The sequence below is a fragment of the Corvus moneduloides genome, chromosome 4, assembly GCF_009650955.1.
Source record: "Corvus moneduloides isolate bCorMon1 chromosome 4, bCorMon1.pri, whole genome shotgun sequence".
Lineage (NCBI taxonomy): Eukaryota > Metazoa > Chordata > Aves > Passeriformes > Corvidae > Corvus > Corvus moneduloides.
Genome location: NC_045479.1, coordinates 41,146,967 through 41,171,851, shown reverse-complemented (window position 1 = coordinate 41,171,851; position 24,885 = coordinate 41,146,967). Strand labels below are relative to the sequence as shown.

General features: G+C 42.0%; 2 protein-coding genes across 6 annotated transcripts in view; both read left to right on the top strand.

The window, feature by feature from the left end:
* Window positions 1-5,101, top strand: part of LEMD3 (LEM domain containing 3) — a 43,561-nt gene extending 38,460 nt beyond the window's left edge. Inside the window, exons 11-13 of the mRNA XM_032105169.1 lie at window positions 2,407-2,512; window positions 2,603-2,681; window positions 2,908-5,101. Coding sequence (XP_031961060.1) covers window positions 2,407-2,512; window positions 2,603-2,681; window positions 2,908-3,071 — 349 coding nt within the window. The 3' untranslated portion in view covers window positions 3,072-5,101. The remainder of the gene's footprint in view (window positions 1-2,406; window positions 2,513-2,602; window positions 2,682-2,907) is intronic.
* Window positions 5,102-6,034: 933 nt separating this feature from the next.
* MSRB3 (methionine sulfoxide reductase B3) overlaps window positions 6,035-24,885 on the top strand; it is an 83,876-nt gene continuing 65,025 nt past the window's right edge. For 2 of the 5 annotated variants that reach the window (XM_032105171.1, XM_032105170.1), the window contains exon 1: window positions 6,035-6,283. In XM_032105171.1, coding sequence (XP_031961062.1) covers window positions 6,083-6,283 — 201 coding nt within the window. In that variant the 5' untranslated portion in view covers window positions 6,035-6,082. Of the gene's footprint in view, window positions 6,297-23,449; window positions 23,525-24,885 lie in introns of those variants that run through there. The other 3 variants (XM_032105172.1, XM_032105174.1, XM_032105173.1) reach the window with 3 other exon arrangements.

The window sequence follows — 24,885 nt, the reverse complement described above, 5'->3', positions numbered from 1 at the left end:
AGCTGACAGAGGAGACTCATGTGGCCTGACAACAGATTATAAGTTTTTAAAGTATTGTTAAGTATTCTGGAGTATTCGGACTGTTACAGAGCTTGCACAGTTTGCATTTAAAAGGCTGAATTTAAATCACTTATTACTTTATGGCACTGTGACTGCCTAATTTTGAAGCAAATGGATTTTTGTAGTGGGAACAAATTAGTCTTGAGTACTGGTTTCTAATGCTCATGTAATTCTCATAATTCTAAAGTATGTAGTGTGTATGAATGAATAACAAGCCTTGTTTCTCATACCAAGAGTTAAGGAAAAATAATTAATTTTTTTGGTAGTCTTTGAAATCTTCATCCGCTCCACTATTCTGTTATATCCTCTTTGGCTCTGGATCATGGTAGGAGTTGGGAACTAACACACAGGTTATGCCAGATAATCCTGTCCAGTCTTTGAAGTCTCTTTTTCCACTGTAAAGAGATACAGGGAATCCAGTAACTTCTCTGGAGTAAATTATTCCTCAGTGTGATTATACAAGGGAAAAATGAAGATTCTGTGTCTTAGAGGGTAAATAGTTGGGACTGAAGAATATAAGAAATTGAATGGAAAATAAACCTATTGATTAGGACAGGGAGGAACAGGAAATAGGGGTGGACATCACAGTATGGACACAAGTGATTGCAAGGTTTGGATGTATTTCTTCAGCCTTTTTTCTAACCATACCTAATTACTTCAGTTCCTTGCCTTGTTAACTGAAAAGCTGTTAGCTAATTTGGCTGGGGACAGTGTTACCCCTAGACCAGAGAAGTACTCTAAAAACCTTTTCTCAAGGGCTTTGAGACTTAATGACTGGTCGAAGACACCAGGTTCTGTGGCTTCTGTAGTAATTTTCGGGTTGCAGTAGGGCAAGCAAGACTGAAATTTTAGGTGTTGTTCTTGAAGCAAATTGATCCTCCTGTAGGACGATTAAATAAAACATGAGATTTACAGAGAGTTTTAAGTGAGATCAACATCCTTATTGTCCTTGCTTCAAAAAAGACTTTGTGAGCTATACTGGTTAGTCTGAGTGGTACTAAAATAAGTCCGTTCCTGAAGCTTCACTGTAATATTTATTGGTATGTTGTATTGGCTACTTTCCTGTTTCAGAATGTTAGCAGTTCAAAATGTCTTCTGTTAACGGAACTAATTACTGAGATGTTATTTTTGTCAGAACAATCTCCCTTTTTAACCTATATCTTTGCTGTAAGCCTCAGTGTTTTTCAGTACTGACCCAGTCCATGCCCAACAGGTGCATTAAAAAGCCCCCACATTAATAGACTGGGAGTTGTTGTGTTTTGACACTTGTCTTTAATGTCTGTGTCCAGTCAGCTGTTTTGAACATTGCGACTTCTAATACATTGACTTTTTGTAGACCTTTTCTTTTGGAATTTGACCTAGCTCCATTACTGGACTGCTGGGTTATAGTTCATAGTGGGATACTTCCTCCAATTCCATCTTGTACTCCCTAGCCCATTCCTCTTCTGTGAGCTGTCTTTCAGAGGACTGTTGCTCAGGGAAATAACTGCTAGAGTATGATAAGAACTATCTTAAAGAAAACACAGACACAAACAAAAATCCAAAACCCTCAGTGCAAGACAGCCTGTATTATTAATCTGCTTGTGTCATTAGAGGAAGGAGGCTTATGTTCTTGTCCCAGATCTGAAAGGGATGAATACTTTCACTGACCACCTAAAACACAGAATGTTTTTGTGATTAGATTGTCAAGTATTGTTTTGATGTTTGCTGTGGGTACAAGGTATGTTTAACAAAACTAGTTTTAGCTGCTCTTTAAGTGACTGTATACTAACAGTAATGACTGAATTCTTTTCAGTGGTATACCAGTAGCTGTTAGAAGCAGCCCCATGAAAGAGGTCTTTTTTCTTGACTGGAGAATCATCTAGGGAATATACCAGTTAATTTGTTTTTATTAATGTTAGCACAGCAAATAATCATCTTTCTACTGCCAAAAGTCAGGACACATATCAAGAGAACAACTTGTCCAGCTTGTTCATTTGTACATTGTGAACCTTCACATCACAGCAGAAGACTTTGTTGTGTGTTCTAGACATTTACTATGCAAGGCAGAAACATGTTTTTTAAAATATCAGTCTAAGCATCACTTTGATAAGCCCATTTTAGGACAACACCCCACCCTCCCAAATAGAGGTTATTCCTTTTGATTTCTGGGGTTGAATTTTCTTAAGTGGACTATAGGAGCCAATTTGCTTTGTGTTTAGTAGGAAAAGTACTAAATCTGTCCCAGAGGCATTTACCAGAAAATTGTCAAGTTACAGAGAAACCAGACAAAGTGGGGGAAGTATGAGAATGTTGTGAATGTTTTAAAAATTATGTAATCCATTAAATCTTTCGTTGTTTGCCTAGGGAAATAGGTGATCACTGGCATCTAGCAATTCAAGAAGCAATCTTGGAGAAATGTAGTGATAATGATGGAATTGTTCATATTGCCGTAGACAAAAATTCACGTGAGGTGAGTGTCTTTCCAGTAACGTCTTAATAGTTTGTTCATCCTTTTCAACTGGACTTGCAAAAAACCGAAACCCCTCTCTCTCTTGCTTAGGGCTGTGTATATGTCAAGTGTCTCTCCCCGGAGTATGCTGGAAAGGCTTTCAAGGCGTTGCATGGCTCTTGGTTTGATGGTAAGGAATGGGAGTTTATAACAAAACATGTAGAAATTACAGAAGATGGGTGCAGTTGCAGTTCTTTTAAATGGCGAAATGTCTTGTGTCTAAAGTATTGAGCAGTAACAAAAAAACTGGTAAACTAATTTTGATGTAATGACATATATGTGTTTTTACATCTTGAAGCAAAATGCAGTAATACTGAACTAGAAGGTTTCTCTTTTCCTATTTCTTTGCCTCATAGGAAAGCTGGTAACAGTAAAATACCTGCGACTAGATCGGTATCATCATCGTTTTCCCCAGGCTCTTACTTGTAACACTCCACTGAAGCCATCAAACAAACACATGAACTCTATGTCACATCTGCGTCTTCGGACAGGCACAACTAATTCTCAGGGAAGTTCCTGAGAAAACTTTCTACAACTGCTAGGACTGTTACTTGCAACAGGAATGTTCCTGTTCAGCTGCCGTCTTCCTTTTTTAGTGCTTTTTGTATGTAATACTTTAATGAATTAAATAAAAGTTTGAACGTTCCAGAAATCTTGTTTCCAAAGGGACTTAGCAGTGAGGCAGTAATACTGAGCTGACAATAAAGAAAAAGAAAAAAAGTTGTTTCACGAAGTTTTCCAGGGCTATAGTAAACCAATGCATTTAAGTTTTGCATGAGGAATACCGATTTCATTATACATTTGCAGATGTGGTGACTGTATTTTTGCACCAAGAAGTGTTTTTGATAATACAAAAGCATGGAGAAAAGAAGACTTCCTGTATTTCCATAGTTTCCTGTGAAATAATCTTGTGGGTATTTTGTAACAAGCAACCTACAGTTCCTGATGGTGACTAAGTTAAAAGAAAATTTGAGTCAATACTAGTTTTTTGTTGCTGTATAAGAATCTTTTTCTGCAGCTGGGGTATGGGGAAGGTGAATTTGGCATTAGTGGTTGCGTATCAGTGTGAGGGAAGATGAACTGAATGCCGATGTACTGGGTTTTGTATATAGATGTAAATGCTGGTGGTGGCAAAAAGGGTTGTGTTCTGTGAGGATGTCTGCATCAAAGCAGCAAATAAGCTTCCTATTTTATTCAAAAACCTATTGTTTTATATGGTTTTGGCTGTACCATGACAAGAGGCCAAATACCTAAAAGTGTTGGATACAGGTTAAATATCTTTTATAGGTTTTATATAAAATACCTGACTGATTTTGTGTGAAAGGTCTGATACCAATTGTAATGAATTCAAATTTGTGAGCAATAAAGAAGCAATTGGCAGATACTGGAAAAATATTTTGTGAAAAGCTGTATTTATTGTTACAAGTGTCAGGGCTGTGACAAAATACCATTGGATTAAGTGACATTCCCAGTACATTATAACATGTTTTAATTAACCATTTATCTGTTAAAATTTTAAAAGGTACATACTTCCTTGCAACAATTTTGGCTCATGCAAACTAGTGCAGCTGACAGTAAATCTTGTGATTCCAGGCTTGTAAATTTACTTACGTTTACCTAGAAGTACAAAATTGTTGCTGAGAAGCTTAGTTGCAAATCTAAGATTATTGGCTTTACTAATCCCCAGTCCTACAACAATTTTACCTATTTATCCAGCTGAACATCCTGTAGGAGGTGAGACTGGAAGCACACCAGTCCCACAAATTTTACTGAAACTCACTTTACTTTGTAGATATGATGGATCTGCAGCATGAACTTGCACAAATAATGCACGTTTTTCTTACGGTTAAGTAAACATGATGCACACTATTCTGCAACAGGAAATCCTATTGTGCCTTACCTTTGTGCTTTTGTGGGCACCATGTTTATTATTGGAGAGTTTGTTAACCGAAAAATTTTAAATCCTCGGTTTTATGTCTCAGATGCTAATGAATGAGTATATATAATATATAATCAGCCACGCAGAATTCTACTTACCAAGGACAAGTACATATTTTTATGGGTAAGTGGATTGTGCCAGGTCTGGTAGATTTTTGATGAGTTTTACTATATACATATATGTATATGTATAATATACATGTATATGTATTATATATGTATATAAACTAATTTTGTTGTATTTGATGTGCATCATAGTGATTTGTTAACCTGACCTTAGTGACCCCATCTTGTGACCTGTTGCAAGAGTGAATGTAAAAATAGCTGTGGCATTTTAAAAGGTCGCCTTGATGCAAATGCATCTATCTTGCTTCTAAAATATATTTCTTGTAAACACTGTACATTTTAATTGTAATATGTACTATTATGCAGCTTATTTTACCTTAAACTGTTAAGTTGACCAATATCCCTTCCTGCAAGACAGAGGGGAATATGTATGATATCTGAACATTTGAGAAAAATCAGATGTTTGTTGTAACTTGTCACCCTATCCTGTAAAAACAAACAAAAAACCAAAACAGACTCGAATTAAAGGTTTATTAGGGGTTTTTATATGTGTCTCACCTTCTAGATATTTGGGTGTCTCTGACTCAACTACTTTTCTCATCTGGGGGCAGAGGGCGAGATTAATTTGTTACAGCCACCTAACTAATTTTTAGTATTTGTTGAGATGTGAACAGGTGCTACCATGAGCTGACAGATAGAGCTGAGCTTCACTTAACTGTCTGTCAGCTTGACTTTAGTCCTGATTTTGTACGCAGGGAGTGCAGAGGCATTACCTTGATTCCTAAGTTGCAGACATGCCGTGTTGTCTGACCTGTTAAAAGACAGGGGTGTGAAGAGCCTTAACCTTGTGCTTTCAGCCTCTTTCTTGTATTTTGAGATACAAAAAGCCATCAAAGGGATGCTGATAGACTAACAAACAGAAAAGATTGGGTTTTTTTCCTGTCATTATCTTAACGCTGTTTTAAAAATATTCTAGTGACAAGTTGAAGGTTTGGGGGATAGGAGGAGCAAAGAAGGGTGTGTAAGTCCATTATTTACATTCACTTGCCCCGCGTACGTGTATACCTGTCCCGCGGGAAGGGGAGCAGGAGGAGGGAGCAGTTCGATGTCGTTCAGTTCCCTCCTTTTTGGAAGCTAGGCGCGGTGGGCATTGAGCGCTGTCGTAGTGTCGCGGCCGGTGCTGAAGTCAGGAGCTGGCTCCGGGTGGGAGCCGTGGGCCGGAGCCGCTGCGGCGCTGACAGCGCTGCCCCCGCTCCCGGCCGGCGCCGCGCAGGCAGCTGACGGTCACGGCGGGGCTGTCTCCACTCTGCCAGAGCGCTCCGGCCGGAGCCCTGCTTGGAGCTGCAGGAACGTCACTTTAAAAGGGCGAGGAGCCTCTTCGTCGGCCTGCCCGAAGCGCACCCTTTAACCCTTTAGGACAGGGCACTCCGGTCCTGCCGCGGCGGCGGGACTGGACAGGACGGGGTCCCGGCCGCCTCCCCGCGCTGCCGGGTCGTGCCGGGAGTGCGGCAGGAGTCTCCCGGCTCCATGTTCATATTTGGCGTTGGCCGCCGGTGCCCAGGAATTTCCCGTCATGCTCCCCGGGCGGCGGGCCCGTCACTGCGCTCCCGCGGGGCGGGGGGGCCGGGGCCGCTCGCTCGCGCCCTCGGGCCGCTCCCATGCGCGCTGCGCCGCCGCCGCTGCTCCCCGCGCTCTGCCTGGCGCTGGCGGCCGCCGCAGGAGCCGCAGGTAGGAACCGCAGGTAGGAACCGCAGGTAGGAGCTGCGCCCGGCCCCCCGCCTCCACACGGGCCCCCGCTGCCGTGCCGCGGAGAGGGCGGGCCGGGGGCTGCGGCGGGGGCGAGGGGAGGAGCGGCCCCGGCGGCGCGGGGGGCCGGGCCGGGCCCGGCCGGGCCGCACCTGCCGGGGCTGCGGCGGGAGCGGAGGGGAGCGGGTCGGCGCTGAGGGGGACCCGCGGGCCCTGCTGGCGGCCGAGAGCGGGGCTGGGGTCGGAGGTCGGTCGAGTCGGTCCCCGTGTCGCGGAGCGAGCCCGTGACAGCGCTCGTTATCCCCGCATCCCGGCCGCATCCCGGCCGCATCCTGGCTGTGCCGTTCCTGTGGCCGCCGCGGCGCCTGGACTCTGGCGCGGCGCAGCCCCTGGCTCCGGCTGTCCTGCGCTGGAGCTGGGAGCTCCTGACTCTGAAACGGGGTGCACAGCGGAATAGCTGGCTCGAGGAAGCAGCGCTTGACCGAGTGCGTAATGAGTTCAGTTCAGCCGCGGTTGCCAGCTCGGTAAATTGTGCAGCGCTGGGTCAAGAAAGGAGCTTAAACTTCACAAATGAGCTCAGAATTTGGTTGTGTTTTTCTAAGGAAGCCCAGTGTGTTTGCTGACTAAGTTTGTTTGGTGTTACCCTTCTGACAGATACAATTGATGCACAGGATAAAGTATAATTTATTTCTTACTGTCCGCTGCCCAAGTTGATGTAGCTGTACTTGGTGCATCTTAATATTCCTGGAAACAGAAATGAGACTTAATTAAGCTTCCTGTAGTATTTGACAAATTAGCTATAAATGCTGTCTCTCCTGCTTGAGCTGAATTTTCAGACATCACCCTCTTAAGAACAAAGACTGTCTTTAAGCACAGTGGTTTTAAACAAGCACAACTGTGTATTAAAAATGCTAAATCTAACACTAGTTATCTACAGATAAGGCCAGATGTCAACTGTTATCTAGTGACAAATGCTGTAAGGTAATCTCTGTAAGTGTTCTGACCCTAAACACAGCATTTAGGAAAGTGTAGATATATGTAGATATATATGTCATACTCTTAGCTCTTTCTCTGTTGCTACAATTAAAACGCTTCTGAAAGTGCATTCTCTGGACACATAGATGTCAGAATGAGAAATCTGCAATAGGCAGATACTTTGCCTTACTAATACGGCTTGTTTATGGCAATGGAAGAGCCATCTCCACTCCCATTATGGCACAGTGCCACTCATCTGAATCCAGAATTTAATGCTTCGAATTTGTCCTGCTTATGTTCTTGCCCTTGCTGAGTAAACACAAGTGCTTTCTGTCTTATTTGCTGATGATTCTCAACTTCTTGTTACGTTGCTGCGTGCCTTTGCAGTTTGTCATGATTCCTTGTCTGCCAAATTTGGTTGGTAACAGTGCCCTTTAAGTCTGATTCTGGGAGTAGTTTCCATGTGGCTTGTCATCTTAATCAGACGTTTGCTCATAGTTTCTAAAAGAATCGCCTGCCTCGCTTTAGACATGGCTTATTTTAGAACACTATTTCTCTACTGTCTTTTAAAATTTATGTAGGGAATTAAATATGGTCAGCACCTTGACCAGAGTTACTAAATAACCCTGGAATTCTGAGATTAAAAAAGGAATTTAAAAAAAAAATAAAGTTCTGCATTGCTTTGTTAAAACCACTGAAATTAGTGGAGTTAAATAATATATAGTTCAGTCCAGAATGTGGTTGGTTGGTCCTTTTCCTGTTTGATATTCCTTGGATCTTTTTATAATACACATTTGGAAAGATTTTTTAGGAGGAAAAAACAATTCTGTTTTTCTTCCAAAAGTACAATCTTTAAAAACAATGCCTTTGTAGATGGAGTAATGTTTCTATATTTGGTAGCAAAGCCATATAAAGCAGTTGATCCTAGACAAAAATAAAGTCTTTTGACTGAGTGACCTTGCTCATTTTTCCAAGTGGTAGCAGTTACATGCTCTCACAGGGGTTAGTTAATTCAGATGTTTATGTTTGTACATACTGTAAGAATTTCTTATTTTTTGTTTGTACATACCATAAGAATTCCTTACAGCTGTTCAATAGGGCAACTTGCACGTGAGGGAGATATTTGGTCCTTTGCCCTGTTATTTATGAAGGTATGGGAGGATCTTGTTTACCTACTTGTGTTTTGCCAGCTTTGTAAGCTGATACTCGTTTCTGTATCATTGGAGACCCAGCCTATTTATTACACTAGAAATGCTAGAAAACAGAATTTCTCTATTAGGTGGATGGTTAACGGTTCTTTTGTTATTTATTTTAAAAGATGGGGGAATAAAAGTCAGTAGGGGAGAGAAGAGAACACTCTGTTAAGGATTTAATCTTCTCAGACAGAAGGTTAAGAAGTCTGCCTGTCTGCATCTGACTGGCATTGCTACAAGCCAGCAATGCAGTAAAGCCATCCAATTTGGAGATTGCTTTGTTGAGCTGCATAATTCAAGTGAGTGTGTCCTCATTACAGAGCAACTCTTAAGCTACATGCAGCATTATATTAGTCAGAGGTAGGGAATATGACCTTCTTTTCCCCTATTATTTTTCTTTTTCATTAAAAGCTGCAATTTGAGCAGCAAGCAGGCTATGTATGAACTCAAGCTATGGAGGCTTTAGCTGATGGGAAAGTGGGATAAACATCAGCCTAATTATAACTTGGTTTAGCTCTAGTTTAAGGGTTCCTTAGCCGAAAGACCCCCCCAAAAATGGACCCTCAAATTCCTGGTGTGTTTATGATGTTGTAATTAGGAATTACTGTTGAATAAAGTTAGGTGTGGATTTATCTTCCCCTCAGTAACTCTGAAGTTGGTAGGCTTATTTTGGAACAAACTACAAGGCTAGACAGAAATAGGGTGTTTCTTGCTCTGGAATAATTGTGTCCATACATGGAGTTATTTAGAGGTTACTTTCCCTACACAAGACAGAGGCCTTTTAAACAGAACAACAAAATCCTGGGAGATTTTGGGGCATTTTTTCTTAGTGTCTTATAGAGAAAGAAGTGGCTACAGGTTAACTTTCCCTTCCCTTTCTCACCTTGCTTTGATAGGATTTATTGTTATCTTTTCAGAGGCTTCATTTCCCTCAGAAGGATCTTTGGTTCTCAGTGAGCTATTAATATGTACTAGCTTAAAAAAAAAGCATGAAACTTAAGATCTAAGTCCTTCTCTGTGGCAATTTGTGAATGTGTAACCAACTAGTGGTGTTTTTAAAGTAATTTTCAACCAACCACTTAAGAAAAGGAAGGGAACACATATTGCATTATTAACTTCTACCAGAAGATGAAGAATGTCATTGTGTGCTTTAACAGGGATTTTTGTGTCTTTAGTCTGTGAAGATGCTGATCTGTATTTTTTGTCTGAAAATAGGGTAGAAGAATTCTTTGAGAACCCCATTTATGGTGAGGTAATTGGAAATTATATCTGCTTAGCTCCAACCTTCTGGTTCTCATTTAGCAACCTCAATTCTGCATTATCTGAAAACCACACAATCTAGCAACCGGAGCTGGGAATAAAGAGGCTTTTTGCAATAAGGATTTAAGATCTGAGGAATTGAACGATACTAGCCCAAAACAGGCAAGAACAATACTTACACTTATAAGGTGCTAATACAGTTTTGCTGTCCTCACAGACTTAAATTATAGTTTAGCATTGTTTTGTAAAATAATTAATAGTGTGAGTACTTCTTTATTTCCAGAAAGTTTTGGATTTAAACACAATTCAGCTTTTGAGTGTTGCACAGACAAAGTCTAAGGACAGGACTTCTGTAGAGTTCCCAGTTTACTCTTTCCTTTCAGTAGCTTCTGAACATCAGGACTGATGATTTCTTTGAACTGTGGGCAGCAGCCTAGCAAAATGCACATAGCATGCTAACACATTGTTTTGTTGGGAAGCTATGCTACCTCATCCAAGAAATTTTAAGAATAATGTTGTGCATGGCATTTGGAAGTATTTCCCCATGGGTCTCTTTAACTCCATGTTCTTCCAAAAGGGGACAACGCCTTTGTGTTTCACCTGATGGAAAACAAATCCCTACTACCAGGGAATAACAATAGCGCTGATGGAATGTAGCTGCCAAATGCCACTACTTTCACTCTCACCACACAATGAAAGTGGAAAAAATTCAACACATGGAACCTTAGCAGCTTCCTGGGGAAGTGATCTGTGCCAGTTGCTGCCAAAAGAAAGCAGCCCACAAAGTGTTCCTTCTGGCTGAAGGATTGCACTGTTCTTGTTCCTCTCCATTACCCAGTGCATGGTTCTCAGGGAAATCCGCAGGTGAGGCTGTTCCAGCTGCCTGCACAGAGAGTGTAGGTGATTTTAACAACTTCGAGGACCTTCGAGGTGGGTTGGTGGGTGAGAGCTGCATGCATGTCTCTTTCAGTTCATGCAGCACAGTGAGTCTGTCCTTGGCTTTCCTGCAGCTGGTTCAAGAGCAAGCTTTGGCTTGATATAAAGTTGCTCAGTTGACTAAGAAAAATGGTTAAATATACAAGCAGGCTTTGCCACCTGGGTCAGATTGTCACCATTCTGCTGCTGGGAGGAAGCCCGATATTAAATATAAAACCAATGCAGATCCATCCTAATGTGTCCTGATGATGAACAGTCAGAGCTTACACTCAGTTCAAGTTGGATTTGTACTGAGTGATTCAGTAGTGCACTGATCCAGTCTGCACAACGCTGAAACCAAGGCTTGCAGGTCAGATTGGTTAGGCTTCCACTCCTGCACGCCAACACCGCTGTCAGTAGCCATAGCACAAGTGTGTGAGAGAGATGGGAATAAGACAGGAGCAGATGCTTTGGCTGCCAGCTCAGGGATAGGTGGAAAAATAGAGGTGGATCAGTCAACTGTGAAATAACAGCCTTGAGATGCAAATTCAGAAACTCTACAATAAAATGATTTGGGTTTTCTATAGCATTATCATCTCTGCTTTTGAATGGCTACAGAAAAGGAAAATCAGCCTGTTGGTCAAAGCTTTAATATTTAACTGCTTGCAATGTACTTTTAGACTGTATCTTCATTTTTTCCTTTTTTTTTTTTTCAGAATTAAAATCAGTGTTTCATCAGATCTTTTGTGTACATGGTGGAAAAGTACACTGTGCTGACGGCACACCTCTTAACATTGCTTTTCATGCAAGAAACCAAATTGTCTGTGTACGTGTTTGTTCTGTGTACTCCTGCTTTTACTTAAAGGCAAGTTCATGAAAGGGACAAGATCTTGCAGCAAATTAGTGGCTCACTGGGGAAGGGACCCACCAGATGCTCCTGGTATCTAAACTGCTACCTGGCATCCCTCATCCGAAAACAAGGCAGCTTTGCTACTTGCCTCTGAACTTGAGAGGTGCTGGTTTGTACCAATTTATTCTAGCAGTTGTTGAACCATGTTGGGAAGGATTATAATAGATATTTTGCAAGACTCTAGGCTCTTCCCATGAAGTCTTAAAATGTGAAATACAGTAGCTGTCTGGGGAAAAACAAGCCCTTTTTGTTGCTCAGTTACATATGAATTACAAACCAGTACATTTTGCTCTAATGACAGTCAAGTAATAACTGTGGCAGTAATAAAGACAGTGTAATAGCTGAGTGATGTAATGCTATTTGAGAGGAAGATTTTCAGAGCATTATCCCATTTCCACAATCACTCTTGTAGACTAAACAAGCCAAAGGCTTAACATTTTTCGCAGGGATTTGTCTTTCTGAACCACTCTTTTTGTTTTTACTTCTCCTCTGGGCTTTCCTCAATTGTCTCTGTCCTACACCCCAAACCAGGAGCATATTCCAACTGACACCTCACTGTTACTGAGCAGACCAGACTTCCTCCCCAGTCCCTCCTGTTATGTATTATGTTTCTCTTTTTAATAAACTCCAGATTGTTATCTGCCTTTTTAAATTATTTTTAATACTTTCACACTGCTGGCTCAATTTATTGTCACTGTAACCTTGACATCCTTTCTGCTGTACTGCTGCTAATCTGGAATTCTTACTTTTGATTGTTTTGTGCATTTGAAGATTTCTTTTAAAGTTCAAATGTGATTCTTTGTACTTGGCTGTATTGAATTTTATCTTGCTGGGTTTTGACCATTTCTCCAATTTATTAAGACCATCTTGAGTTCTGCTCAGCTCTTCAGGGTGTTTCACACCCCTTGGAGGTTGGTGTCTCTGCAGTTTTAGTAGGATTACTTGCTGGGTTTTGGCCCTGATCAGTAGGAGAAACACTGAACGAGTGTGTTTATTCTAGCAGCTCTGCACCTGTGATATAGGACCTTGATCCAAAAGAGAGGTGCTTTTCCAGTTTGCTTTATCTAGAAGTATTTTATATTTGAGGTCTCTTTGATTTGCTGCTTTCCTTCTGCCTGTAGAGTACAAGGAAAGAAGGGAAGTATGTTAGTTCTGGGGTTAGATTTTGGCAAGCCCATCATGGTGGCTTACTGCTTTCTAATTTTCATTGCTTATTTATGGATTGTTTAGTATTTTGTTTCAAAACCTTTCTGTGTGTTGAAGATAGATTTATGGCCATGTAATTCACCAGTCAGTCTTTTCTTCCTTTTTAAACATGGATATTACCCTCTTCCTCTTGAGATTTTGTAAAGGCAAAAACCTTTCAAAAATCCTCCAAGGTACATTCTCTTTTACTGACAATTTCCCCTCCTTGTTTCCCAAGTGCTTAGGATAAATTTCCTAATCTGTCAGAAGAGGAAGAGCAGCCTTAGGGAAAGATTTCAGGCGCACAGGATAGCTCCATCATCTTGGAATATAGTGATCAACATTGGTGTGCCTAATTTCTTACAGTCTGATATTTATGCGGCTAAAAGTTCCTGAAGTGCCGTTCATAAGAATGAGATGGAAAGCTTGATAGACTTTGATAAAGATTTCTCTTTAAAAAAAAAATTAGCTTTGGCAGCTCCATTGACACGTTTTGTGCAGAGCAAGGTCTGCACAACAGATTTCAAGTTTGAAAGTAGTCACTGCAACTACTTCAGGCAATTGCTTCTGCTGTTTCTTAAACAGTCCTATTTCCAACCTGATAATCTGATGTGCGTGTTTTATTTTCTTTGTATTGGGTTACAAAGAGTGAAATCTGCAGATGGGCTTAACTGATTATAGGTTATGGTTTATTAATTTTCTTATTTGTTTTGCGAAGCAACTACATAGAATTTCCAAACATGTAGATAACTCTAAGAGAATGTGAATCTTTCTGTATGCACATACTGAGGGTATAAAAATGACATATTGAGCAAATATATCAGAATTCTAATCAGTAATTATTACTTCAAAAATACTTAAGGTGGACATAGAGCTGGCATGTCCTTCATTGTTTTATCCTGACCAGGAATGCTGAAGGCTCTCACTGAGACGTGCTGAAGTGAACTACAGGAGAATGGCCCTGTGCTGGGGTCAGAGGATGCTCTGGGGGCATGTCTGAGTGGCTGGGGAACTTCTGATGTCTCAGAGTGGTGTGAAATACCAGAACCAAGACAGGAAGGAGGGGTCCTGATGGTGTAAGTGTAGGATTTTCTTTTTTTTGGAGCACGAGTCCAAGTAGGACAGAAACAAACTGCATTTTGGGGCAATGCTTAATGAAGTTCCTGACAGCAGGCTGCGGCGGGGGGGCTGCCTGCGTGTGCCTGCTGCTGCCTCTGCTGAAGGAAGTGGAACAGATGTCACTTTTAGGGACAGATTATGCAAAGAAAACGTCAACATTTATCTTAGAATATTGATCCAGAGGAAAGCTAAATTACAAAGCCTTGAAAGTAGCTGAAGGTTTAGGAAAGAGGAGAACGAAGTTGGTGGCTGCATTGTTGCCCTATGCCACCCCAGCTGCACCACGGTTTGAGGGGGCTCCACGCATGCCTGTGTGGCTGCTGCCAGGCCTGGCACTGCTGTAAGTCTGCTTTAACAGAGCGGGAGAAAGTATTTATGGGGGTTTTGTCCAAAGGTAGGTGCTTTTTGCAGAAAAGGTTTTGCATGGTTACTGCAAGTCCAGCCAGAGGGGTATAGGATGAGTATTTTTGCCTTTTGAATGCATTTAAGACTGGGAAATGTGGATTGACAAAAATGTGAAGTTTAACAAATATTTTCAATCTATTAAAAGAGTTAGAAGAGACACCTTCGTGTTTTGGACACTTCAAAGAGAATTGAAGAGAAGGGAAATAATTTAAGCCGGTTTTGCTAGAATTTATACTTGTTTTATTCAAAATTTGAAGAATAGCTTTAGGATGCCTAAAGGTGCAGATCCTTATGCTGCACAGACAATATAAATATATTTAGCTAATTAAAAAAATAAAATGCTATGTTTGTGCATTTTTAAACTGCACTGGAATCAAAATCACAATTCAACTCACAGAGATTCCTCATAACATTTTTCACTGAAAATGTTTGTCTTTGGAAGGTATTCAGAGGCTGGTGCACCTCTTCTATGAAGACAGGCTGAGAGAGCTGGGTTTGTTCAGCCTGGAGAAGGTTCTGGAGAGACCTTAGAGCCCCTTCCAGTACTGGATGGGGGCTACGAGAGAGCTGGAGAGGGATTTTCACAAGGACCTGGAGTGACAGGACAAGGGGGAATGGCTTTAAACTGAGAAAGAGTCGGTTTAGATTAGATTAGAGAAATTCTTGACTGTGAGGGTTGTGAGGCACAGGAACAGGTTGCCCAGAAAAGTTGTAGATCCTCCATCCCTGGAAGTGTTCGAGGCCAGACTGGATGGGCCTTTGAGCAACCTGGTCTAGTGGAAGGTGTCCCTGCCCATGGCAGAGTAGTTGGAAGCAGATGATGTTTCAAGTCCCTTCCAACCCAACCCATTCTGTGATTTTATGACTCTGACATTTTCTTTTGTAAGAAGGAGAGTCTTGAACAAATATTTTCATCCCTGTAATTACCTAAATAGATGTACATATAATCCTGGTTATTAAATGTCAGAAAATTTGGGTAGTGGGTTAAAATCAAGTGGACCTTATATTTGAATCAAATTTATTGCCGTTAGGACAGAAATAGTTTTCCTTGCTCTCTCTTTTCAGTCATTAACATTTGGTATTCACTCAAAGCTTAAGTTATACTCTTTCCTTACTTGCTGTAATGTCTTCTCACTGCTATTCATCAAAATAAAAGTACACCCTTGACAAGAGAAGACTCAGGAGTTCCTATTGCAGCGTGCAAGGCATTCTTTTATGGGGTTTTTTTGTGGGTTTTTTTTTTATTTGTGCAATAAATAAGTCAGAGCTTCTATACGCTATAATTTTTCCAAAATATTTTTGGAGAAAAGGCTGAGGTTTCCTTGTATATTCATAAGGCTGCTCTGCATACCATCGTGACACAATCTGTGCGATCAAAGGTACATTTTTAAAGGATGCTTTTGTTCTGTTGATATATGCGTAGACCGGTGTGTGCTGAGGATGTTGTTTGAAGGACAACTCACGGGGCTGTGCAGCGTGTGATTGTATCAAAGGCAGCTGGCACCGCTCGGTGGTGAGGAGCGGTATCGGTTTGTAGAGAAAGCCACGTGGAAAATTTCCGTCTAAGGGAGACTGCTGGGGAGAGATTGGCAGCTATGATGTCTTTAACTCGAAGTGCTTTTCTAGCAGCTGGGATGATAAAAAAAGAAACCACCACCTGAATTGCTCTGAAATGAAGTTATCCTACCTGACAGAGAGATCAGAACTAAATTTTATAAACCCTTTACTTAGAAACATTTTTACAAAGTACAAGATACTCAGGTCTGATTCAGAGTCTGATCTAAAAATTATATTTTTCTCAAGTAGGAAATGATACAAATACAGGGAGATAATTCAGCTTTCAAATGCTGAAGAATGCAGGATGAATTAAACGATACAAACAAGACAAATGTGTCTTTTGCACTGGAAGTTTATTTTTCTAGTAGGGTGCATGGCATCTATGGGCACATTATGTGCATATACATATAGACAGATATTAGCACCAACCATGTTTTCAATTAAAAGAGTTTTAAATATCTTTAAAATCTCTGGCCATAGACCTACTGATTGTTGATTAATTTCCTATATACACTGTAATAACTCCATGGCACCCATTGAGAATGCCTTAGTTTCCTGCTGTGGCAGGGAGTGTTGGGAGTTTTTATTCACTGATACAGATTTTATTCTGAGAACTCATTAAACTGGAGGGCAAAACCGTGTTTGGAATCACAACTGTTTTGGCTGTGATGTGTTCAGGGACCTTGCCTCCTTCCGTGAACTAGTAAGTGTCATTTCTACATTTCCTTACAGTGCCTCATAAAAGAGGGTCATCAAATTTAACTGGTCTGTTTGAGAATTCAGCTTCTCTGTGCAGCAGAAGTGGCAGCTTCCTTCATCCCTCCTGCAGCCTGGCTGTGCCCTGTGGGTCAGGAGTGCATGCTCAGCAAACCACTGCAGGGCTGGTTTGCACTCATCTCATTGTGGAACGAGTGAGACGATGCTCTTTTGAAAAGGGTGTACTTTTTTGTTGTGTTGGTTGGAAGTCCTGTTAAGTCATACTAGTTAGCTGGAGGCTTTATCTTTGCTTCATTTATGAGATATTCTACCTAAGAGAAACTGCTCATGTCACGTATCTATTGTGTATCATTACCCAGGCAAATAATCTTTGTAAGGTGAGGAAAAAGTCTGCTGAGTTACAGAGTATTGTGTAACACAATTTACAAGAACACCAATTCCAAATTACGTATTTGTTTAATCTTCAAAATTAGTCTTTTTTTTTTTTTTTCCTGGAGAAGTAAAAGCTAGTACAAAGGTGTTCCAGAAAAGCAGAATAGAAATTTCTGTTGAAGGGCTTCTGTTCATTGCTATAAAAGGAAGTCGTATTTAACTTTCTGCTGAAAGATGCATGGGATTTTTCCCAAATTAAAAATAGAATAGAAAGCTTGTTATCACTGCTGTGTTAGTAAGCCTGACAATGCAAATAATGGTGGGGAGGGAGACATACCTACTCAAACCAATCTGATAGCAAAAATGGGTTTCATGTCTTGAAGTGCTAGGGTACCCCTTGGATATTTCTATTCACAGCAGTAACCCAGAAGTTTTTAATATTTTTTTTTCTTTTAGTATTGAGAATGAATCCTTTATTGGTGTGCAACACAAAAAGCATTTGGGCTTGCCAGTAGGAATTGTTAAATTAAAAGGTTATTTCCAGAACACTTGTATCTCATCATCTGAGCACCAGAAGCAATTAAATCTTTACCACTGTGCTGGAGAGGACTGCCTGGAACGGAAAAGATGAGAAATTTTTCAAGATGTTGAAAGGATCGTGATTCTCGGAAAAGACCCATTTAAGAATAGTTTATGACCGTTGTAGTTATAAACTCACTGCCGTAAAAGGAACATGCTGTATGTTGGCAGGCTACCAAGTCAGGGAAAATGAAAGTGCAGCTCAGCACTATTTTAGCGCATGAGATCTTGGAGGAGCAGGAGTGGGGGGGAATCCCAATTGACTTATATTTACTTTCCTTTGAGAGGTATTGCCAGTCATAACTATTGGGAAACAATCTGCAAATGACAGATGTATGAGCACTTGCAAGGCTGAGAGACTCACTGGTTTCTGCCCTTAGCCAAGAATCCTTTCTTCCCAGGCTTGGGGACTCCTTACTTGTCTAGTTTCTCCCCTTCCTTGCAGTCTCTGCTTTTTTGTGTCTCTTTGCAGTTTCACTTTTCCCATTTCATCTGTTGTTCACAAGGCTCACACCATCTTCTCTCTATGTTAATGAAATCTCTTTCCATTTTACAATGCTCCCTAAGGACCAAGTGAGAGTCCCTTGAGCAAGGACCCTCTTCTGCATTACTTAAAGGAGAAATAATTGCCTCCCTCTTCTCCTTGTACTCAGTGTAGCACAGATGTCCTCTACATCCCCACAGGCCATTTATTTGGTTATTTAGAGGGGATCAGTACCACTGCCCTGCTGTGTGTAAATGTTAGTGGTAAAATAAGGAGAAACCAAGCCCACAGTTTTCTTGTCCATGGGAGCCAGCTGCCGAACAGGGAGGCATTAATATGCCTTTCCCCTTGTTGCTTTTGGGGAGGGTACAGCCTTCAAAAACTAATTTGTTTTGATTATCTTCTCACTTCTCAGGCTTTTAAAATATGGCCCCTGTGTTGGGGTCCCTCCCCCGCCGTGTAGCCCTGGGAGAGGGGCCCTGAGGGCACAGACACGGGGCTTCCCTGCCCCTGCTCAGCCTCGTTCCCATTGGTTGGTTTGTGTTCCCTGCGCGGGCAGAAGGACCCTTGGTCCCGTGACTGGAACAGTTCCTCAGCAGAGCTCCGGCCATGCGGCTGGAGAAATAAACATCTCTGAAACAGCTATCAAGAATCTGTCTGTCCATATATATTTCCTTTCCACGGGACTCCTGGTTTGATATATGCGTGTTGCAGGATCCCCACTGCAACAAATGGTGGAGATTTGTGAGCAGAACGATCCCCGATCCCTAAGCGACTGATTTGTGTGAGTAAACCCTGGAAACTTTGGATTCCTCTTCTTGGTTTTGCTTTGCTATTCCGTATCTAAACTATGGAGGAACCGTGGGAAGACTCTTGGCTCTCAGAGCCGCATATGGACATTTATCTTAAACTTAAAACGATTCTTGAACAACGATTTGTAAATTTTAGCTTGATTCAAGCTCAGAAAGAACTGAAACACTTCCTGGCATGGTTGTTTAAGAACTTTTTCTATGTTTCTTGGGATTTAATTCTTACCAAGGGCTTTTGGAAAACCGTTTGGACACAGTTAATATTTGAGTCAAAATATATGCCGATGGAAGAATATTTTCGTGAATATTATTTAGTTACCGAGACTGCTGAGCAATGTCAGCTGTGTCCTGGCGAAGGGAAGCCTGGCTCAGGGACTGTGCGGCCCAGGCCACGTGCGCCGAGCGCTCTGCGAGCAGCAGCGAGGCAGTTCCCGCGTGCGGGCGGAGCCACGCGAGCCGCAGTGTCGGTGGCGGAGCGAGGAGCGGCGGGAGCGGCGGGACCCGGCGGTGCCCGCCCGGTCCTGTGCAGCGCGTGGTGGAGCGAGCCCCGTGAACGCCCGACTGAGAGGGGAGGCGCGCAGGCGGCGGCGGGCGGCGATGGCGGTGGAACGGAGCCGCGCCGAACCGAAACACGCGCTGGAGCAGGGCGCGGGGGGGTCGTCGCTCGGGGGCCCGGCCGAGACGTGGATGCAGCGCCCGGCATTGGCAGCGAAGCTGCGACCAGAGGAGGCGACGCGCGGAGAACTGAGCGGCGCGGCCCGGCCCGGCCCGCGCAGCCCCGAACGCGACTCCGGGAAGAGCGCGCAGGCACCAGCAGCCCTGACAATTCCAACACGGGAGCGACCGAAGGAGAGAGCAAAGACGCAGCGAGACAGAAAACAGCAGCCACTCGGAAAAAGATCATAGTAACTAAGACCTTAGGGATAGTAAAATGGTATAATGTTAAGCAAAATTATGGTTTTATAACAAGGTGTGACAACCAGCAAGACATATTCGTGCATAGAACTGCTATTAAAAAGAATAACCCTGAAAAATGCATCCCAAGCTTGGGAGATGGAGAGGTGGTGGAATTTAAAATTATACGAGGTAGAAAAGGGTTACAAGCATCGCAGGTCACTGGGCCTGATGGTGTTCCTGTAAAAGGCAGTATATATGCAAAAAATCGTAGTCATGTTAGACAGTATCTCCATTGTAAGTCCCCCTTACAGTCTCCCTTTCCTAATCCCACCTTTCCCTTTTACCCTATGTCCTATTACCCCCAGTGTATTCCCAATCCGTTTTTTCATCCATGGTTTCCCTCACAAAACCATGCTTTTGCCAATTGTTTCCCCAAAAATCCCTTTCCAATGCCGAGTGGGGGATGAAAAGGGGGAGGGAAGAAGTTAAACCCTCTCCTGCCTCAGTTTCCCCACAAAGCATGCTCAGAGAATTCTGTCTCCCTTCTGTCAGCCCTAAGATGTTCCAGAGAATCTGTTTGGACATTTAAAGACTCAGGAGGGTGGCTTGTTTTGTTTTGAAACTGTTCTTGTTATGTTTATCCAGTTGTTTTCATTCTCCTTTTATAAAAATAAAACGGGTGAGGTGTTGGGGTCCCTCCCCCGCCGTGTAGCCCTGGGAGAGGGGCCCTGAGGGCACAGACACGGGGCTTCCCTGCCCCTGCTCAGCCTCGTTCCCATTGGTTGGTTTGTGTTCCCTGCGCGGGCAGAAGGACCCTTGGTCCCGTGACTGGAACAGTTCCTCAGCAGAGCTCCGGCCATGCGGCTGGAGAAATAAACATCTCTGAAACAGCTATCAAGAATCTGTCTGTCCATATATATTTCCTTTCCACGGGACTCCTGGTTTGATATATGCGTGTTGCAGGATCCCCACTGCAACACCCCTGGACACACCCTCGGACTTTAGTCACACCAGCAGACCAGCCTTGTTGTTGCTAAGCTGTTTTTTCTCTAGTGGGAGAGGGGAACAATGCAGTGGCCAGTTCAGCATCCAGAAAGGGTTATTCCTGTGAAAGACTGTGAGCTTTCCATTTTAGGCAGCTGATGCTAGAGAGAATGTTAGCACAGTTTGGTAATTAGATGAAAATTAAATACATGTCTTTGTTTTCTGCTCAGATGTAGTGTTTTTCTAAGTATAAATCATATTTCTACTCTGGATAACCATTTTAATATAAATGGAAACACAGATATATGGTGCCTCCTCACATAACATATCTTTTTGTCAACAGCTAAAATCAGTGAAATTATGCTGAACTGTGTGCAAAGGTTTCAGAATCTCGTTTGTTTTCCAAGATTTTTAATGATTATTTTATTGGAAAGATAATAGTTTTAGGCTGTATGATAATCTAAAATCTGTTGTGGGAATCTCATCTGTCTTAGATGGAGGACCAAAGCCTGGGTAATAAAGCTCAGACTAAAGGCTGAAATCCTAAAAATATCTCTGATTCACCTCAGTGGGAACCTTTATGAAGCCTAAGGATAAAATATGGAGGGTATTAGTCCATAAGGAAATGCTTGTCAATTTTGTATCACAGAATGGGACTCAGTGTGAGCAAGTGAGCATTTCTGCTCATTCTCTTTTCCTGCTTTCCTCTGTTTTTTTGCCTGATCTCAACCTTTATACTTTTCTTCTTCTTTCCCTACTCCCGCTGTTAACAGGAGGAATATAGAAGGCATTGCTGCTGAAGCTTCCCAGCTAGAATATGAAAAGGATACCTAAGTACCATCAATAGATTGGACTGTATAACCCCATTTCACAGGAGAAGGAGGACTGGCCTGTGGGCACCGTGAGGAAGCTGAGGAAGCCGTGGGACTGGGGAGGGCCTTGTGCACCCCTCGAGCTTGAGCAGCTGTGGTGTGTGTCATGCTTATTGTGCCCAGGCAGGCTCTGCCACCTCCAGCCCTGCTGGCTCTGCAGGTGTGGGGACAACCGCTACAGTTCATGTTATGAAACGCTGAATAGACTTCCCAGTTAGTGGCTTCTCTGCTTGCTTTGCAAATGATCATTCCTGTAAGTAAGGGCCATTAAAACACCCGGATCTGACAGTATTCTAAAGCCAAACTGATACTTGAAAATGTCTTATGTGCGTCTTGCAGGAAGGTTTTTTAGGTTGGAGTTTCAGTTGCTCTGGGAAGGGTTTAAGAACAAAATCCAGTATAAGAGAATATGTAAAATTCAAGAAAACAAATAGGTTTTGAACTTCACTGTTTAGGCTTCTTTCTAATGGGAGTACTAACTTCAAGTTTAAAGCGTGACGTTTCCTGGTGTTCCACTCAAATATTACGAGGTATGTCAGTAATTTCCTCTTTTATTAGGGCACAATGTAAACTTCCTAAAAGTAGACAGGATTGCCATTTGGTTTGCACATTCCAGCACAAACAGCTAAGGGGAACATGCTTTAATTGAGAGTCTTAAAAGTGAAGTGGGAATTCAGGTCTAATACTTCAGGTTTCTGTGGCTGTAATTGAGAAGATAATATTGTATAGGGGAGGAATATATGCAGACAAGTGTGCAAGTTATATGCTACAGTACTTCTGTAGACCTGTAAGGTTAATGCAATTAATTTCATTTAGAATGCTTAATTCCTCTTCAATAAGTCTTTGAGAAGCTTAAATTTATAATTTTCTTTATCATTATGCTAGCTGTTAATGATTAAAGTATTTTATTCTCATCAGACAGTGAGCTTTGCAAGGTATTTTAATAGCAAATAGCAAATCACAAACTTTTGAAGACACCTAGTTTGCATTATCAATAGATGTACAAGCACACGAAAATCCAGAGCCCAAAAAGGTAAATTTCATAAAATCATGGAATGGTTTGGGTTGGAAGGGACCTTAAAGATCATATAGTTCCAACCCCCCCTGCTGTGGGCAGGGACACCTTCCACTAGACCAGGCTGTTCATAGCCCCGTCCAACTTGGCCTTGAACACTTCCAGGGGTGGGACATTCACCACTTCTCTGGGCAACCTGCTCCAGTGTCTCACTACTCTCACAGTGAAGAATTTCTTCCTCATATCTAATCTAAATGATCCTTTCCCAAGCTTTTGTCAGTTACCTTTACTACTTTGTGCCAAATATTTCAAATACAGTACAGTGCATTGAAGCATGCAGTTGTCCAGAAATGTAATTATAAAGCACAAATGCCTTTTCACAGGCTGTGTGTTTTTTTGAGGTCTGAAGGCTGCCTCCTCATGGTTCTCTCAGGCTGTTGGGAGGCTAGGACAGCCCAGGTAATGAGGTGTATAAGTGTGACAATAGTTGGTACACTGCAAATTTCAGGATTAGAGATCTTGGATTGAAGTAGGAACTGGAACTCTTCCCTCCTTCTTTCACTGATAAATAACCAGCAGTAATCAGACCTCTGCTGAAAATTTCCTGTACTCCAGTCTCTTGTCACAGCTGGCAGCTTCATGATGGTTTATGAAACATCTCTTACAAGCTATTCAACATTGCCTTTGCCCCCACCGTAGCATACAGAATGACAAATCCGAGACATTACCTGCAAACAATAAAGTCCCTTGAAGCCAAGTGCAATGCAGAGAGCAGGAAAGACCAAGGCCTTTGGTGTTAGCACAGAATGTGTTATGGAAAAATACTAGGGAGTAAAGAATTGTTTAGACACAGAAAGATGTGATCTACTGAAACACTTGCTCATGTGGTTCTTTCTTTAGGCCGCACCTTTTGTTCCTGCAGTTCCCAAGGGTTGCTTTGTCCTGTCTGCTGACTCTGACTGGCAGCAGCTTTAGGTAAGCGAAAGCCAAATAAAAAAATAACCAAATGTTAAAACTGAAATAAATATATATACAAAATACTCCACTTAGTTTTGTCAGGGAAATATTTGTTTATAGTTTGCTTTTTCTCAAAATAAGTAAGTTAACACTTTGCAAAACAACTGTTCAAACATTGCTGGGCTGAAAAAAACTTTACAAAAGAAATACTGATAAAAATGAAACTGTTAATTTAACACTTGAGTACAGTAGACTTCCAAGCCTTTACTGCTTTCAAACTTCTAGTTGTTTGGCTTTCTTCAGTGCGGCAATTTTTTTGCTCTTTGCTTTCTCCAGTGACATAGGAATTCTTGACAAGAACCTGGGAGCCTGGCTCTCTGACTAGTGTGTGCCTATCTCTTAATTGTTTCCTGCCCTCCAAATGAGGCCAGAGACTTGGGGCTGGGGGAAGGGAAATTGGAAAAAAAGTAGAAGCCCCACACTACTAAGGTCTCAGTATTGGGGCAAGAAAAAACCCTGATTCTTCTCTTAAGAATTTGTGGATGTTTTTTAAATTTACTTGTAAAGAGCTAAAACTTCACATTTTTTCTTGTGAGAGCTGGGATTCTCATGTAATTTTAGGAATTCTGGACCTGAGTTGTCAGGAATAACACTGAATATGGAAAAATTTAAACCAGTAGTGTTACAAGCTCCTGAGACCCTTGATGTTTCCCTTACTGCTCTTAAAAACAAGATGTGGTAATATCAGAATTTAATCTCTCAAGTTGTCCTTCGCCCAAATAAATTTTTCTAGTTGCAGACAGAGGTTGAAAAAACATTAGCTGAGTACATACAAAGTTCTTTATTTCTGAAGGACAAATTTGACAGACCACCTATGCCACTTTATAGCTAATCATTTTGGGGCTGAACTTATGTTTTCTGAATGTCCACAAGGGACAATACAGAAGCTCTTGAAAGCTGGTAGTTCTCTAATATATGCCAACATTAGGATCCTAAAGGGAAGGCTTCCCTGGAGTTACAACGTATATCCTAGAAAACTGCTTCTGAAACCCAACTAATGACATAGTTACTGCTGTATTTGTATTATATATACTTACAAGATTTACAAGTTATTGCTGAGCATGGTGTCCATCTTATGAGAGCCAGGCAGATGGAAGATCCATGTTGTGCTCTGTTAAAGAGTGAAGTGCACTGAAGGGGCTCCAAGGGGTCTGATGACACCTGGGGACAGCTCTGGAGGAGCCAATAGTGTCCTGGGTGTTGCAGGCAGTACAGCAAGCAGCATATGCTAAAAAAAGCCAGGACAATCCACCAAAACCAAACCCCAAAAGTGATGTGTAAAAGCATGATCCCCTTCCCTGAGCTGTGAGTTCTGCTCT